This window comes from Diplotaxodon limnothrissa, linkage group LG12 (assembly GCF_057381915.1).
Source record: "Diplotaxodon limnothrissa isolate DT_005_m linkage group LG12, D_limnothrissa_male_GT1.1, whole genome shotgun sequence".
Lineage (NCBI taxonomy): Eukaryota > Metazoa > Chordata > Actinopteri > Cichliformes > Cichlidae > Diplotaxodon > Diplotaxodon limnothrissa.
The window spans coordinates 37,567,904-37,586,594 of NC_140607.1; the positions used below are offsets into that span (position 1 = coordinate 37,567,904).

At 40.9% G+C, this 18,691-nt stretch overlaps 1 protein-coding gene across 2 annotated transcripts in view; it reads left to right on the forward strand.

The window, feature by feature from the left end:
• The window catches only part of slc4a4a (solute carrier family 4 member 4a), a 55,978-nt gene that overhangs the window by 8,828 nt on the left and 28,459 nt on the right, over positions 1-18,691 (forward strand). For both annotated transcript variants that reach the window (XM_085366923.1, XM_085366922.1), the window contains exons 3-5: positions 10,967-11,102; positions 13,237-13,397; positions 15,949-16,128. In XM_085366923.1, coding sequence (XP_085223049.1) covers positions 10,967-11,102; positions 13,237-13,397; positions 15,949-16,128 — 477 coding nt within the window. The remainder of the gene's footprint in view (positions 1-10,966; positions 11,103-13,236; positions 13,398-15,948; positions 16,129-18,691) is intronic.

Consider the following 18,691-nt stretch of genomic DNA (forward strand, 5'->3'; position numbering starts at 1 on the left):
TCTGTTTTGGGTATACGGTAGCATGTATGTTGTATGTGCTGGTGTTTGTTTTTTGGTTGCCTTAACCTTCTTAGGAGTGTAAAGTGCAAAACGCCCTCAGGCTGCTGAGATCAGTGGATGCTTAGACAACCAGCTCTGGCCAGTTGTGAGGAAACCAATAGAAGAGGCGGGTTATACTGGGTGACATAAGTATAAGCAAAGCTCTTAATGGTATCAGCATTTTTCTCGGTCATTGCCGTGTTCAAGTTAAAGTTTCAGGTCAAGTAAGACTAAAATCCTTCTGGCACCAGAAACCTTTAGTGATGTATTCAGTCACAAAGAGAAAAGCTCACGACTTAGTCAAGTGAACAAACTGAAAGGAAGCTCAGTGTTTTCGTCGAACTGCATGAACAGTTTGGTGAAGATGGGACTCTCCTGGCAGTTTTTGGAGAAACAGAGCATCATAACGCTGATGAGTCCTCGTGAAAACAGCTTAAGATGTTCTTGTGTTCTGCCAAGTCGTATAATGAGGCAGACCGCTGTCATTTCCATTGCCAGGTCTCTCTTGGAAATGAGATTTTTAATCTCAATGAGATTTTTTACCTGGATAAATAAAGGATTAATAAATAAAGGATTAATAAAAATTTCCAGAGAATGATGCAATTTTACACATGCCTGCATGCGCGTGATGTGACAAGAGGACTAAAGTGTGCCAAAACTGGATTTCACAGTGTGCCCACATCACTCCATGAGAGGGATTTTCATAAATCCAATCACAGAATAGATTACAGCCGGCCCATCTGGTTGGTGCTGGTCACTGTCCACATGCATGTTTAGCAAAAACTGTGTTTTTTTTGGTTTCTGGGATATTTTTTAAATTACAGTTAGGAGTATTGAACAGCATGGGGCTGAAGTCAACTGCAACTGGCTTTTATAGTGTATGAATTCATTTTTTTGGTATGTTTGTTTAGTAAGAGCTTTGTGTTTTTATTTGTTTATTGCAAGTAGAGAATGTGTCATGTATTAAAGTCTATGATTTTTCATCATCAGTGATAGCTCACCAATCAGTAATACATGTTTCATATGGTAAATGGCCTGTATTTGTACAGCGCTTTACTAGTCCCTAAGGACCCCAAAGTGCTTTACACAACCAGTCATCCACCCATTCACACACTGGTGATGGCAGCTACATTGTAGCCACAGCCACCCTGGGGCGCACTGACAGAGGCGAGGCTGCCGGACACTGGCGCCACCGGGCCCTCTGACCACCACCAGTAGGCAACGGGTGAAGTGTCTCGCCCAAGGACACAACGACCGAGACTGTCCAAGCCGGGGCTCGAACCGGCAACCTTCCGATTACAAGGCGAACTCCCAACTCTTGAGCCACGATCGCCCTCGTATAAGTTCTAATTCGTGAAAGGGAAGGCTGTGTTTTTGTTCCTAAAACTCTCTGGTGCTGTCGGCGCCTCGATGGGGGAACAGATGAAACCTTACGCACTCTGATTTGTTGATTTGACCACTAATAAAATGTCCGTTTTATTAGCGGTCAACACTGTTTGCTGTGTGGAACACCACAAACGCAGAGCATACGGTACAGTTGGTGTTGTTGTACAATCGGCTGTTCTTATGTTTTATTGTACGTAAACAGACTTTTGCACATTGTGTTGATGTGCTCCATTTACTACTACACGCGAAAAGTCTCTCTTTTTAAAGTTATGAGCTGATTACTTCATAGATGAGTGCCAATTGTAACGTCAAGCTTAGCTGCATATATGAGTAACTTTCAGATTTCATTGTCGTCATAGTGAAATAACATGAAATATTCTCTGATCGATAGACTACAGGTAGGGGTGGGCGGTATAAATGGTATACGGTCGAAGCGATATGAATTTGGCCAACTGTAGAGATTTTGACTATACCGCTCTACCGCGATAGCGCATGTTGATGATGTCATCAAGCTGCACCTGTTTTGGTTGAAAGCATTGCCACTGTCACTACCCGATCTGTACCGAAAACCCGATCGGTACCACGCATGTGCAAATCTTACCTCACTTCCTCTCTTTGCCAACACTGCGACATTTAATGTATTGGAATGACACGGTCAGCGCCCAGTTAGCTGCTAGCATTTCTCGACAGCTCTGCCTCCTTTTCGACTGCCCGGGACATTTAAATAATGGATACCTCGTATACAAACAAATTCAGGCTTTTCTCCTCAACAGAGAGTGTCCCCCGATTGAACAACGACGCTGTAAAATAAGAAGAATGGCGCCTAATTACAGACTTAATAGTACAGACTTAGTAATGTGCCACGTGAAGATTCATCAGCCAGATTAAGTGTTTACTGATGACTGACAGTGATAGCGGACATTATCATCATTATTCCAATCAATCCTCTCCACACAGAAAAGCTTAAACACACTCGACTATCACTAAATCAAATTTAACACGCACACACAAACACGATTTGTAATGACGCAAATTGATACGATTGATGCATCTACTTAAAATCTTGTACGAGTTCGAATCTTAGTGATCGCAAGGTTAGAGGTCAAAGGTCAAGTTTTCTGAAAATCTTGTGAATGCGATAACTTGAGAGGTTGGAGATGTAGGAATTTGAAATTCATACTGTATCACCGGCCATCGGCAATATTTTTTAATTGATAAAATAACACAAATTACAGGTAATTTTAAACAAAAGGGCAGAGACGGGACAAAAAAAATTAATTACCTTGAGGGTTGATTTCATTCGACATATAGATTAACTACATTCACCGTCAAGCTTATGATCAGTTCTCCTGCAGTCATTTCAGTTTTTTTTATATACTGTCAAATCACAGCAACAGTTGTTTCAAGGTGCTTTATGAAGTAAAGACTCTGCAATAATACAGAGAAAACCCCCAAATCAAACAACATCTTGGAGCAACCACTTGGTGACAACGGGAAGGAAAAACTCCTTTTTAACAGGAAGAAACCTCCGGCAGAACCAGGCTCAGGTGGGAAAACCGCCTGCTGTGACCAGTAGAGGGTGAGGAGAGGGAGACGGGACAAAGACACTATGCTAAAGAGACCCTAATTTTAAAAAAGAAGACTTTATTAAATTCTTTCCATAAATGAATCCCCATCACCTCATGACATCCACAACATGGGTCCTCCCAAGTGTCATCCTCTACAATTGTAAAACTCAAATCTGCAGGCATTCAAAAACTGACAGGCATGCAGTAATGTCATGCTGTTATTCACTCCATGTTTGTCTCTGTGGAAAACATGGCCGCCCCCAGGGGAGGGCCGTGTTCTTTCTGAACTCAAATCTTCTTGTTTGGTCAGATGGACACTGCAGGGACTGCAAGTGCGTCCTCCCGGCTACGTGCATGTCCACTGCACAGCTTTCTGACCCTGCTCATTTTGATGAGTTTTGGTTTTTCCTTTTAAATCCTAACCTTTTACTCATCTTTTTCTGCTCTGGGGTCAAATGCTCTTTCAAAGTGGATTATAGGGATTACTTAGAAACTTAGCTTGCACACAGATAATAGCTTTAGTTTCTCAAAGTCACCGAGAGCAAGCTGTGATTGCTATAATTGTTTTTTGTATACGGATTCCTAAATGGAAAGAATGGAAACCTTTATGAGCTTTTCCTGTTTGATAAATGCAAAGATTTAGAGAGCAAAGTTTTCTTCTTATTCCTGAAAAGCATAAATGTGTGGCATGTATGCTATCCCAAAAACATTTCTAGGTAACAAGTTAACAAAAAAACTATGTTTACACCACAGGATGGTCTGTGGTACTTTAGGATTACCTTAATCCTAAACATATTCCAGCTGTTTGCTTACCTGGTCAACACACAAGAATGATTTTTAAAAAGAAACACTATACAGAACACTTCACTGTACTTTTCTGTGTGTTCACTGTAAAGCCTGAATGATTAAAGTGCTGCAAAAGTATGTTGAAAACTATAGATAGAAACATATCACACTATCATTTTATTTACTTTAGTTATTCTTCTACACTTTTTGACACAAACTACTGAGACATGCATGAGGACATGCAGAGGTTTGGTGTGACAGAGGAGGATGCTGGGGATCAGGTGAGAGGGAGGCAAATTCCCTAAAGGGAGCAAAAGTGCCATTAAACTATCGTGACATAGTAATTTTTCAGGGATCAATGCCATAAACGGCCACTGACGAGCTGAATATTCGAGGGCTTATTTGGATGCTTTTGGTATAATTTTGTTAGAGAACTTGTCTAATGAAGTGAGACAGAGCAGCGAGTACCAACTCATTTATTTTACTTGCAAGGAAGCAAAAGCATAATCTATGTAAATGCTCGCCCACACAATCCCACGAGTTTCATTTATACACTTCTTTGAACGTTATCCTGGTAACAGATATGTGTGCGACACTCTTGCAGAGAAACAGTTCAGTTACACAGTGAACTCGGACATCTGGATAACAGATAGCAGAGGAGCCACAACAAGGCCTGAGACAAGGACAGAGAAAGATTCCTTCAGCTTGCAGTAAAGAGTGTTGCATGGCTTTAATAATTTTTCCATCAGATATCTAATATTAATAACAATAACCTCATTATTATCTCATTTTAGCTGTCTTAGTCATTATCTCAGCACTTTTTGCCTAGTTCACTTATAGTGATTAGCTTAGCTATAAGTTAGCAAGCTACTGAAGCTAGCTAAAACATGCACACATGGAGTCACTGGACTTTTTTTTAATGATCCACATTTAACGCAAGCTGCAGTGTTTCAAAAATGTTTGTTTGAAGTATCGTAACCTAACAGTGTTACTGATGGGCCTGCAGGTTTTTAACTGTTTTTGCTGATGCTTGCTTCTCATTGCTGGAATCTGGTTTAATAACTTGTAAAATTATTTAAACACATTTTGTTGTAGTGTGCAGCCTACTTTAAATCTTCCTTTAAATGCACAGGCTCTACTTCATTGCATAGCAGATTGATATCAGCTGCTTCTCTGCCACTCATTTCAGTTTCCTCCACTGTGGCAGCTGCAGCTGGAGCTGCAGGCATCGTTCTCCTCTTACAACCACCCAACACCCAGGCACTCCACATTTCACTCTTACAGACCTATTCTGTTTTTCACCCACAAATTTAAAAGTGATGTGAACATCCAAAGTAAAGAGTAGACAGGAAAATGGGGAAGAGAGCAGCAGCAAAGGATCGCAGGTCAGAGTCCAACCCAGGCCGCTGCATTTCAGCCGTAAGGCTGAATCAACCAGTGAGCTAAACTGACAGCCGTATGGTTAAACAGGTCTCTATTTGAAAAAGTAACAAACAATCTGTTTAGTAATGCGTCTCAGCACCGCCTTCTTATATCAGTTAAACATGACAACAAAGTGGAGCGCGCTCCCAGCTGAGCTGTCGTACGCAGGAGTGAAGGTCCTGCACGAAATCGAGCTTTCTAACTAAGTAACAGCACATTTATTTCATGTGAATTAAACATTACTTGGGATGAATGTGGCTTGGAATCAAACTTACATTTGAGCTCAGTGGAGGCACAGAGAAAATGTTTTTTACATCCAGCACACCTGCAGACAGCACAGTGGTTTCATTTCAGGTTATTTCCCGCAGCTGGAATTTGTTATATTGGCCACCTCAGCTATCACAGCAAAATACCAGAGCTAGATGTTCTTGATATAAATACTGTGTTCTCAATGAATCACCCTCAGGGTGTCACTCTGTATTCAAGCCGGTCCCTGCTCGCTGCCTGTGTGCTAGCTCCTCTGCATACTGAATGTCAGACTTGAAAACATGTCCTGCACTTTTTTTTGCTTTGAATGAGGTGAAATGGAGACACAGATATCATTGCATGTGTGGCCAAAGACAATGAGCATGTTACTACATCCCATGTAGCATTTATATTGCACTGAGATTTTCAGAAAGGTCAGAGTAGATGGAAGGTATTTGTGTAGGATGCATGTCAAGAATGGGACTAAACAGGCCTTTAGTGGCAGTCGCACTAAGCTTTCTGCCGGGCAGCATTCTTCCTCCGTACCCTATCCCATGAGCCTTTGCTGCTGGGACAAAGTCCTCTTTGTGTGCCCATGGCTCTTGGCTAGAGCACACAGAGCTTTGAAATTGTGTTTGAACGATGGGATTTTCATTTCTAGCCCTCCTTTTCATGCTTGCTCTCACCCCTCTTTGCTTTCACTCTGACTCAACCCGCACCCTCCCCACCAAACCCACCTTTCTCTTAGCAACTGGCCGAGTAGGACGGTATTGCTCTGACACTAGCACTATTTGTGTTACCTCTTCATTTTTATATTGGATCACAGCATCTATTTCTCATGAGAAATTTCAAAAATCCTCGGACACATTTTTGTGTAACAGCAGTTTAGGTTGCGCGCTGAATATTTAGCTGTAAAACTTTGGGGAATTCATTTTTAAAGACGCTTCTAATTTACAGCTACATATTTGCATTCTTTGACTCTGTTATAGTAACTTTGGGTGAATCACAACTCAAAATAATCCAGATTTGAGAACTGGTGCAGCTCGTCAGTCTAGCCTCATCATTTAAGCCACTTTTCTTCTGATTGTCTGCCTCTGATAATCAGGAGGGTTGAACTAAGATGATCATATTAAGTGTATCCCCTCTTGTTGACATCATGCAGAGCCAAGAATAGAAAGAATTGTGTGAAACAGCATTTTATACCAGTCTGAATTCCGAGCTTCCAGCTCACAGCATGTCCTCCTCCCCAAAGGGATTTTTTCCTCCCCACTGTCACCAAATGTGAACATCTACTCAGGTCTACATCACCGTTTGATTCTTGATTCTTCCAAACTGCATGTCAAAGGATCCTTGGGCAAGATGCTGAACACTGAGATGCCCCTGGTGCATTCATTAGAGGGCGAGTGTGTGCATGAATGTTAGACAAGGCGTTTGGAGAATAAAAGCGTTGTATGAATGTGTGTGATTGGGTGAATGAAGCTGGTAGTATAAAGCATTTTGAGTGCTCAATTAGAGTAGAAAGGCCCTATGTAAGTACCGATCCACTTACCATTGTACGAGGAAACGTGTGACAGGAAATAGAGCCATTCATAAAAGGCCCTTTAAAATGTGTTCCTGGCCTTATTATGAGGATTGTAGATGCCCCCTCACACCCAAACGTGCTTCTTTCGTTTCCCTTGTGTTAATTTCTTTGCTTGTGCAACATAGTTGATGATAAATGTATATGTAGCTCTTATTAGTAAAACCAAAATGTAAAGGCTGTAACTTGAAAATGCGGATAGGCATAGTAGTGGATTACAGCCGTATACAACTGCTTGCATGTTGGAAAAAATTCCTCTGGAAGCAAGTCTCACCACTAGGCGGCCATCTTGAAACTGCTCCGGGAACTTATTTGTATTAAGGTGAGGTTGGCCGTTATGAATGTCTCTCTTCCACAGCATGTCTTTATCCTGTCTTCCTTCTCTCTCCCCAACCGGTCACAGCAGATGGCCCCGCCCCTCCCTGAGCCTGGTCCTGCTGCAGGTTTCTTCCTGTTAAAAGGGAGTTTTTCCTTCCCACTGTCACCAAAGTGCTGCTCATAGGGGGTCATATTATTGTTTGAGTTTTCTCTGTATGTATTATTTTAGGGTCGACCTTACAATAAAAATTGCCTTGAGGTTACTGTTGTTGTGATTTGGCGCTGTATAAATAAAATTAAATTGAATTGTATGTATTTTTTTATTTATTTTATGTAAGTGGCTTTTCCCCCTAGAAATTGCACTTCTAGCACCATCTTAATTTCCGTTCTGGATTATTTGAGAGCCATGCCTCTCTCTCAACATTTCTCTGCTGTTAGCTTGTCCTAACCCATGCTAAAGCTGATTTCTCCTAACATAATGCTTGGCTTCATCTGGAGTGTCTTTACTTTGAATTCACAGGAAAGAAAATAAATACTTACTGTCCACAGTTTGGTTTGTTACACTTAATGCCACTTTAAAATATTTCACGATGATTTTTGATTAAATATTTTGCACATTTGCTGCTCCTCTATTATTTTTTTTGCCGCTTCTTTTTTTAACCAGAAGTACCTGAAAATTACAGCAGTAGATCCTCGGTGTGTGGCCGCATCACTTGGCTCTTTGCACCCACCTGCCTGCCATTGTTTGCATGTAATTTTGTCCATACAGGTATTTAAAGCTTGTTTTAAATGTTTACTATAATCAGCCTAAATCGCTCTGGATGTGAGTGTCAGCTGAATGTGTGAAACACACGTGTGCTTTACTCCCTCTAAGATGTTATTAAACAGGTTGTGGTGTCTTAAGCTAGTTGCAGCTTGTAGAAATGAGTGAGTGTGTGTATGTGTGTGTATGTCTGTGTGTGCGTGCCAGCACAGTTTATCCCCTAACTAGTAATCTTACAGCTGCCTGTCTGGCTCATACCCGCTGCTGTTCCTGTGCCACAGAAAACACAATCGGGAAACTGCAGCCCTTCACCCCCTTTACTATTGGGCCATGAATGAATGAATGAGTCAGTGTGGTGGATGATATGATGTTAATTGTGTTTGCCAACATCTAAATTTGTCCTGCAAAGTAAAATCCAGACTCTTATAGTTAACTTGTAATTGGACCATGGTGGTGGCTTCAGAAGCTCCTACAGACTCAGAAGATTAAGAAACAAAAGCAAATTTTTACTAATTACCTGTTGAGAAATAAAGATGCTCCATGGTAAATATATCCATCACTGTAGTAGCTCTCTGGTGCTACAGTATTAGCAAGCTGTTGTGTAATCTGATCAGCTGGCTTTGCTATCACACAGAGACACACACACATGTGTGAGCAGAGTTATAATTCTGTGCTCTTAAGGCGATTCATTCCTGGATCTTTACCGTAAATCCAAGTCTTAACCCTCAAAAAAGCCACTGAAGGAATGGTCACTGAAAAGACCTGGGACTCAAAGTGATGCTAGTAACAACAGGGATGCAAGAACACCTCATTAGTAATGTCACAGAGTAAACTCGCTGTCCATATTTAACTTTAATCACTGCCTCCTAATATTTACTAGTTTTCTAAGTTTTGCATATAGCTGTACATACACAACTTCATTTTCAAAACCTTAATTCAGTCACGCTGTGATCATTGTTTCTGTTATGTTGTGTTTTGTTGTGACTTCGACGCTGTGGGTGATGTGGTTCCAAGAGTTTGTGTGACGGTTTAGCTAGCAACAGCCTGCAGAGATGAATGTTGAGGGTTAATGTTGCTGAATGTTGATAAATGTTCATAGTTTCTTAACAGGTAATAATTGTGTAGAAACACTTAGCTCGCTATGAAAAACAGGAAATTACTGCAACATTTTCCTGAGTTTACACTTGCAAACTAGGGTAGTATAAAATGCATTTACCTTTAAACTTTGAAGCCATTTACTTTGGTAAACCATTAAGTTCATGCGACTTCTTAAGTGCTTCACATTCAAAGTACAAAATTTAGCATAGATATATTAAATTGAGAGTATTTACTGATTTACGCAGCTTATGTTTTGCAGTGTACAGTATTATCTACTAGTTTTGTGAGCAAATGTTTGCTTTTTTGGGGGATCCGGGCTAAAATCTGAAGTCTCACATGTCAGGTCGCAGGAAAGCCTGGAGAGCCATCAGAACAGATCAATAGAAGCTGTAAAATCAAGCCCCCAACACCACATTAATCGGTTATTGAATAACCACGTTATCTGTCTAACTGCGATGCGTGCTGCCAGCTAATTAAAAGCCAGGGCTATTCATTCTGGATTTAAACATTTAAAAGCTGGAGCCCAAGACAAGCACAAAAAATATCAGCAAATTAGAATTACAGCCCCGCACTATTCACGCCACAACAATACTAGAGATGGCACGATACCACTTTTTTATGTCCGATACCGATACGTAATATCGGATCGGTCCATCTCTAGACAATACTGAAGTAAACGTTAAATTTTAAGATCAGCAAAATGTTAAATGAAGACATGATCTTAAATGTAACATGAGCTTCTGCATTGAGCAGTACAGAGTCTGAATTTCAGTGACATTTGCTTTAAAAAAGTTCAAGGTGTAATTTTGACATGTGATACCAGCCAAAGGACAGAGTTACTAAATAATAGTGATTATTAATGGTAGTTGTGCTCTTTTTATGTCTCACTGTTCAGTTTTAGGCACTCGTGGATACTGTGCAGGTTTCTGGTGTCTGTGTCTATAGTGATGTTGTGTGGGTCCAGTAAAAAGTAGGGTTCAGAAGCAATGTTCAGATATTGTCTGTTTCACTCAGTGAAAGACGCTGTTGTCACGTCGACTGTTTGCACCATGTTTAATACTGAGGAGTATTACACCGTTATTGTTCCTGCTGGAACTGTGCTGGGTTCACTTATGTGTCACTCTCTAAATATTCAAATGAGAAGACAAGAGGAAGGAAAGCCAAGCCTGACCTGAAGAATGGACCAGTTTGTGAACCATTTCCTAATTGTTAATGAGGGGCTTCAGGACAGCTTGCCAAGGCTGGAGGGCCAATGGCGAAGAACTGTTTGAAAAGTGAAGGGGGGGTTGGGGGGGTGGACTGGGGCTAGCTGTTGGGCCACTGTCACTGAGGGGGACCCTAAACCCAATCAGCCCCCTCCTACCTGCTTCACAAAGTGCTGGAGCAGGCAACTGAGAGCCGCTGTCACTTCCACCGAAGATTTTAATGAGGGTCTAGCTGGTGCTTTGGGACTGTGGTGAGCCTGTGACACTTGCAGACTACAGTCTGTTAAGCAAACGCTGTGTCAGCTGACTTGGAGAGCAAAGGGGGGTCAGATTTTAAAGATGTCCAACAACAACAATAATCAAGAAGAGAAGGAGGAAAAAGAAGAGGACGCTGAAGATAAAAGAGAGGAGGTCACAGTGAACACTGCGCTGCTTCCACCTCCTACTGAGGTCAATGTGAAGAGTCCAGCTGAGGACGAAAAGCCAGTGCCCAAGCCCTTGCCCAACGGGCACCACTGCCAGCCTATGAACCTCAGTATCTTTCCTCTCTCCACAGTCTCACCAGCAGCAGAGAGGATTCGCTTCATCCTAGGTGAGGACGACGATGGCCCGGCACCCCCACAGCTCTTCACTGAGTTGGATGAGCTCCTGTCAGTGGACGGACAGGAGATGGAGTGGAAGGAGACGGCCAGGTAAGATCCTCTTTGTGTGTATCTGCTTTGTTAAAATCATATCCTTTCACGGAGTCACTAAAAATGTGAATAAAAATGATGAAAAACCAGCCTCACGTTAAGTTTTTATCTCAAAAGGAATGAATATTTGTTTTTTATGGAAAAACAGTGAACAGACATTTGAAAACAGCTCCAAGTTTAAAACTGAGCTCAGAGTTTTACTGGTTTCTTCTGAGTGGCTCTCTAGTGGGACACACTGGGATAGAGATGGGATGATTGTTTATACATAATTAGCAGTGGATGAGTGAAGTTCTTTCAGGAGGAAACAGAGTCTCTGGATCGCTGCTCGAGGCACCCAATCAGCGATTCATTATCCTAAACTCAGACATACTGTAGAAGTTTTGATTCACTGTTGTTTAAACAGTTTGCAGAAGTACTGCTGACATTTTTAGTGCACTTTAAAATTGCTTTTAATTAAACTCAGTGAAGCTTTTAATTGCTAAGTTCTGCTTTAAATCTAGTTGACTGTCGTTTTAAATTTGGCCTTTTTGCCAGCGTTTCTAATGACTGACGATAAAATTGTCCGGCCTCTGCCCCCGTGCCTACTGCACACAGGAAGTTATTATATATGACTGAAGGATCAGATGAGGGGCTGATCCTTCAGTCATATTCGGTCAGCTCTGGAGAAACTTCAGCATAATTTAACCTGCACTGGACCACATGTTTGAAACGCACTATGATAGGTAAGTGTGGCCTCGGGAGTAATGATTCCCATCATTTCATGTCAGCCGTCTGAAAAAATCTAATAAAAAGCAATAAAAAAGCTTCTACTTGATAGAAGAGGATGCAGCATATTTTTTCAGTCTCTAAAAATAAAAATCTTTAGCATACAGAAACTGTATGGAAAAAAAAAAACAGGCTGAGGACAGCAGTGCAAGAGTTGTAGTTCAAAATTTAAGAACTTGTGCAGCATCTCGCCGAGTACACTCAGAGGACTCAAACTGAATAAAAGCTCTGCAACGTGCCGGGCAGTGCTGACTGCCTGCCAAGTGCGGTTTTGGCAGCCAGATTAAAACCGCAGTAGAGAAACAGCCGCTCAGTAACACCTCTGATTCTCAGGTCTCTCACTCTGAGCTGTCGAAATGAAGAATGGCAGAAAAAATATAACAATGCAGACTCAGAATCCAGTTTTTTTCCCAATAATGAAAAATTGATTGATTTAAAAAATAATGGCTGACCCTCGTCAACAGGTCCACCAAGCGTACATTTGATGGCTCATAATTTGGACTAAAGAGCAAAAAGCATGAAATAATTCTTTAAGTTTGTCATATATTTGACAATATTTACTTTTCCTTTTTTTCCCAAGACAAAGTTTAATTAAATTTTATTCATACAGCGCCAAATCAACACAACAGTTGCCTCAAGGCGCTTTATATTGGATGTTAATGACCCTACAATAACACGTACAGAGAAAAACCCAACGGTCATGTCGCACTTTGGCGACAGTAGGAAGGAAAAACTCCCTTTTAACAGGAAGAAACCTCCGGCAGACCGGATGGGGTGAGAGAAGGGCGAGAGTACAAAGACATATTACAAGTATGATTCAGTGCAGAGAGGTCTATTAAAACATAGTGAGTGAGAAAGGTGACTGAAGAAGAAACACCCAGTGCATCATGGGAATCCCGCAGCAGCCTACACCTATTGCAGCATAACTAAGGGAGGATTCAGGGTCACCTGGTCCAGCCCTAACTATATGCTTTATATGCTTTAGCAAAAAGGAAAGTTTGAAGCCTAATCTTCAAAGTAGTAGAAGTGCAATACATACTTGCATAGATATTTTTAGTAGTGGCATTTTTCACCAGGCACTTGTTCATTGTGACGCTCTACATTCTGACATTATGAGAATAGCTTGGGCTAAAATTAGACTTGTGATGCCTCAAAGCCACCCATACTTACTCTCTAACACTGATATCTCTCCTCTTGCATCCTGACTGTACAGCCTGTTTTTGGTATGCCTGCTTCCCCCCAAGTTAGCAGGTTACTGCTTAGTACATTTCTATAAAATAAAATAATGTAAATGTTTATCCAAGACTATGATAAAAAGATTTTCATGTTAAATCGTGTGCCTGTCTGAGTCTTTTTTCTTTAAATCCAGGTGGATCAAGTTTGAGGAGAAGGTGGAGAAAGGTGGAGAACGCTGGAGTAAACCTCATGTGGCGACGCTGTCCTTACACAGCCTATTTGAACTGAGGACATGTATAGAAAAAGGCACCATCATGCTGGACCTGGAAGCTTCCACGCTACCTCAGGTTGTTGGTAAGCTCATCTCTTCAAAAATAATTTGTTTGTTTTTTTTCTTTTTAATTCCAGCAGCTACAAATTAATTTAACCCATCGAGTGATTATCGCCATGATGTGTAATCACAGCTGTAACAAATTCATATAAAGCTGCAGTTCATCCTGTGATTATGAGGTTAAAAGTGCAGTAGAACACCTTTTACTTCAATAATAGATGTGTTGTATCTTTAAAAGGTTATGTTCACATAGTTCAACCACAATGGTTGAGAGAAGGTTAAAGTGGAAGGAGCAGCAGGACCAAAGTGTCTTCATCCCACTTCATATGTAAATTAAAGTGGTCTCACTGCAGAGATACATAAGTGGACAATGTTTCAGCTTCATCTCCTGGTTGGGGCTATGATGGGAACCTCAGACTGCATATAAATGATGGCTATAGCCACGGTGATCTCATCCAGCATGTGAAGCCCTCTTTTAAGTTATTTAATTTAAAGTTATTAGCTGATGGTACTTTACCAAGTCATGACATTTGTCAGATAATTTCATGAAAAATTCAACCTCAACTCTGCTTTTAAAAGCTGAGACTAGTGATGCGAACTTTTAACTTCGATAACATTTAAACAAATGTGTTATTTAAAAAAAAAACAGACCCTGAAGAGCTGTTGTGAAGGGCAAAATGGGCTATAGTCCGGTGGCCAAAACAGAACAATGCTCAATAAAACCCCCCAAACAACCCCAAAAGCCCCCAAAACAAACACACAAAACACGACGTAAGTGTTTTTGGGGAGACAATAATGTGACGGACACTTCCACAGCTGGTCCGTCATGTTATTGTGTCCCCAGAAACACTTCCATTATGTTTGTGTAATTGACCTCTCAGGGCCACCGTACTACAGATACCGTGAAGGTTTTTTGTAGCAGGGTGTGTCACTACCCGATCGGTACCGGAAACCCGATCGGTACCGTGCGAAAGGCCACTACTCCGGGTAGCGACAGGGTGTAAAGTTTTAACATGGGAGTAAATGGGGGTTGACTCACCTTTGCAGCAAGCCTCAAGTGGCCATTCATGGAACTGTAATAGAGCGACCTCTATGGAAATATTTTAAGTTTTTTTTTGAGTAAATAAATTTTATTTTTCATTTTTTACCATTCCATGAACTCTAAACTTTGAATTATCTCTATGATTAGAAGTAAAATTATTTTTGCTGAGTCTGAATATGAAGAAATTGAATTTTTGGGAGATACAATATAAAATGTAAATACGTCTGGATCTCTATCCCTAAAAAATCGTATTACTTAACAAAGTCCAGCACAAAAGTGCTTTAGAGTGTGAAAGAACTGAACTGACAGATTTCTTTGATGTAAGAATATTTTTTTCTGCGGTTTGATCGTTTCGTTTTTTCTCCCTTACACATCACTATTTTTTACTGCTGCGTAACGATACTAAAGGTCAGCATCTTCCTGCTCTGAAACAACAGCCCGTCTGCCAGCTTGATTAAATCAGCTGTGTGATGTGCAGCGTGTGCAGAGCAGGTCGGCAGGTTCACGGATTGATGCGCATCAAAACACTCAGGTTTCTTTTCATTCCCGTCTTTTAAGAGCGAGAAAAGAGCTGAGTTGCAGGCCACGCTGTACTTTACATTACAGCACTAGTTGACTATAGTTTGGACTAAATGGCCACACAAAAACTTCCTAATCTGAGGGCAGCTAACCTTCTCCAGTTGCTCTAAGATGATTATATCTCTGTGTCCTCCTATCTCATGCCACCACCCCAACATTTTTGTCTGCATGAGGGAGCAGGAAGAAGAGTTACCACTTGGAGTGATTAATGTGAAGTAATTGTCTGTGCTGCGTGAGCTGCACTGGGCGGAGTGGAGCTGGGCCTCTTGCTCTGAGGCCTGCTGACTTGACTGATAGGCCATTAATAGCACTACCCTTACACAAGAAGAGGAACTGCCCCGGGCTGCTTTCATTCAGCATTCAGGCTTCTGAACTTCTTTTCAAAAATAGACTAGACCTTTTGATTGAGCCATTTCATGATGCCATAAAGAGGAGCATTAGAGTCTGGGAGGCACTAATTGAGTCCTTAAAGTATGAAGAGACTTTTATGGTGACCTGTTTTGGGTGATAGTGTTGCCAAGTCTACCTTTTTGAGTAAAATGCTGCAGGGTGGGGAAAGAAAGAGACCCCAAATTAAAGTGTCATTTGACAGAACAGCACAATATAATTTTACTCTTTGTGCTCATCTTTTAATTTATAAAACTTGAAACAGGTGGCACCTTCGCAATAAACTTAAAACAATATTTTATTTTTGTTCATGTTGCAAAAAAGTGTTTATTCAATCTAACATGTTAAATTTCATGTTTTGTTTATATATATATATATTTTTTTTCTTTGGATTCTTCTGAATTCTTCTGCTCCTAATTAAACCTAAAGCTCAAGAAATTAAGCAGTAATTAAAAAATGCATCCACAGTGTCTTTGCTTTAATGCAGAGTATTTAAAGCCTGCATTTAAACTTTAACTCAGCTTTTCACCTTCTCTTCCTCGCCTCGTCTCTTTCTGCATTTTCAGAGATGATCACTGACAACCAGATAGAGATCGGCCAGCTGAAGGCCGAACTTAAGGACAAGGTGATGTACACGTTGCTGCGGAAACATCGCCACCAGACCAAGAAGTCCAACCTGCGCTCTCTGGCTGACATCGGGAAGACGGTGTCCAGTGCAAGTAGGCTGTTTTCCACCCCGGAAAATGGTAATACTGATGCCAGTTTGGTGCAGTCTTAGCTTAAATAATTAAAGCTCGATTGCTATTTTATAAGAATAAACTAATTGCAGAATGGAGTCGACATTGAATTTTGTTAGGTGAAGAAAAAGATGTAGAGTGGGTTCTGAGGAATACCACAGTGTGTCATAAGGGGCACACTGCTGCCCTCCTCTGCATGAACCCACTAATGGGGCTTTAAACACAGTTCCAGCTGGAACCAGCAGATGAGGGAAAACACTAAAGAACCAACCTGAATAACTCGACCTGCATTAACACCAAAGCTAAAGAATAATTGAGTAAAATTAGTAAAGTTCAGAAATGTCTTTTGCACTTTAACGCTTTAAGTGGACTCACTGCAGGGTACTGTACTAACTACATAAACAGAGGTAGAGGTTTAAAGGGGACCTATTTATTAGTCATCTACAGTCAAGTATAAAGGAAGTGCACCCTCTGTCAATTCTAGGTTTTTTGTATCAGGACATAATAAAAAAATAATCGTATCCTTAACAGGTTTAAACTCATTCAATACAACATCAGATGGACAACCTTAATTAACCTTAATTCTGATGATCATCAGCAAGTGTCAGTAGCTCTATAGCAGGGGTGGGGAACTCCAGGATTTAAGGGTGTCCTGCAGGTTTTAGATCCTGGAGGTAATTTAGCCATTTAAATCATCTGTGTTGGATCAAGGACACATCTAAAACCTGCAGGACAGCGGCCCTCGAGGCCTGGAGTTCCCCAACCCTGCTCTACAGAGATATGCATGTGATCAAGGATACTGTAAAAAAACACAAGACCAGACTCTGTAGGCCTCTGTTAGCTTTTTATGGCAAAGTTCATGATGGTACAAAAAAGTAAAGAAGTAGTGTTTGGAAGGGCAGCCAGGAGAAAGGCTCCGCTCTCTAGAAGGAACATGGCAGGACAGATCAGGTTTAAGTTCAGTCTGACCAAGCAAACTTGTGGAACAATATCCTTTGGACTGAAGTGGATGTATTTGGCCATAATGCACAGTGCCATGTTTGGAGAAAACCAAACAGCTGATACCAGCTGTCAGCACTGGTGGAGGGGTGATGAGCTGGGTTATTTTTCTGAGTCACAGGACCCGGACACCTTGCACTCGACCAGTCGATCAGTCGAAGTATCCTACAGTCCGACGTGAGGTCATCCGTCCTATGACCAAAACATGATATAAATTTGTTCATGCAAACTGGTCATTAAAACAGAAAAAGACAAGTCCAGACCTGAACATGACTGAAGAACTGCAGCGGGACCTAAAGAGAGCTGTGCATCAAAAAAATGCTCACTAATCTCTGTGCACTGAAGCAATGCTGTAAAGACGACTGGCCAACATTCCTCCACGATGATGTGAGACTGATAAAGTCATAAAGAAAGATTATTACTTCGAGTTATTACGTTCTTCCACAAGCTGTTGTTAATTTTAGAGCCTGCTCAGATGATTTTTTATGTCCTCATGCATAAAACCTTAGAACTGAAAGAGGGTTTTTTTCAACCATAGCCGTTGCAGTTGTTCTTACATCTGATAAATAAAGTCACATGAACAAGTCATTTCTGTAAACCTTAACTTTAATATGAGAGAGAACAATGGGTCCTCTTTAACTCTGAAGAAGTGAGCTGGGGCAAGACTTCACGACCCACAGGAGTAATCATAAACCTGAAATCATAGGATTCTGGTGTTTGCTACTTTGGTCACAATCTTCTAGATTTATGATTCATGTTAACAGTAACGTTTCAAATCAATTAACTCTTAGTTTTGATTAAATTCATGGAAATGCATGTTTTATTTACAGAGCTGTCACTTTGTTTTGCTGAAAGTTGTCAGAAAATTAACTTTTTTTAAAAATTCTTCTTTAAAAAATAATCATTAGTTCACTCCCGGGATAAGTTTCATTTGTCCCGGGATAAATGAAATTTCACTCTGGCACAAAATCTTCAGAAATATCTTGATGAAGAACTCAAAGTGACAGCCCCACCACACAGCTCTTACTGATGTTAACAACATGTGGATTAGTAGTCTGTCAAATATTGATTTACTAAATGTTTATTGTGTTGACAGTGGAATGAATCTGTTACTAGTCATGGGCCTTTGGAAAGTGAAGTTATTTATTAGCCACTATCAGATTTCAGGAACTTTGACGATCAAAGAAAAGGCTTTCTGTGTTCATGACCCAGCTCTAGCTGTGCTCGTCCTCTTATCACGGCAAAGATAAGGAGCCACTCTGATAAATATTGCTTGATTACCATCTTTTCAAGGATAAAGTTTATTTTCTGACTTATTAAAGTGCAGGTCAAACTTCTGTCCAAAGACCCATGATGTCCTCATTTAATGATGCCCCTCCTCTTTCCTCACTGTATCTCTGCACGGCTTGTCAATTGCAGCAATATCATGTCTTCACATATTTTAACAGCCACTTGATCTTTTGTGCATTTAACAAATCTTCTGCTTTGGCTCAGCGGGCTTTTCTGTCAACTCTGCTTTCCATCTCTCTTTCGTCCTCTTTGCTTCCCTGGATTGGCTTTGATAACCTGCTGC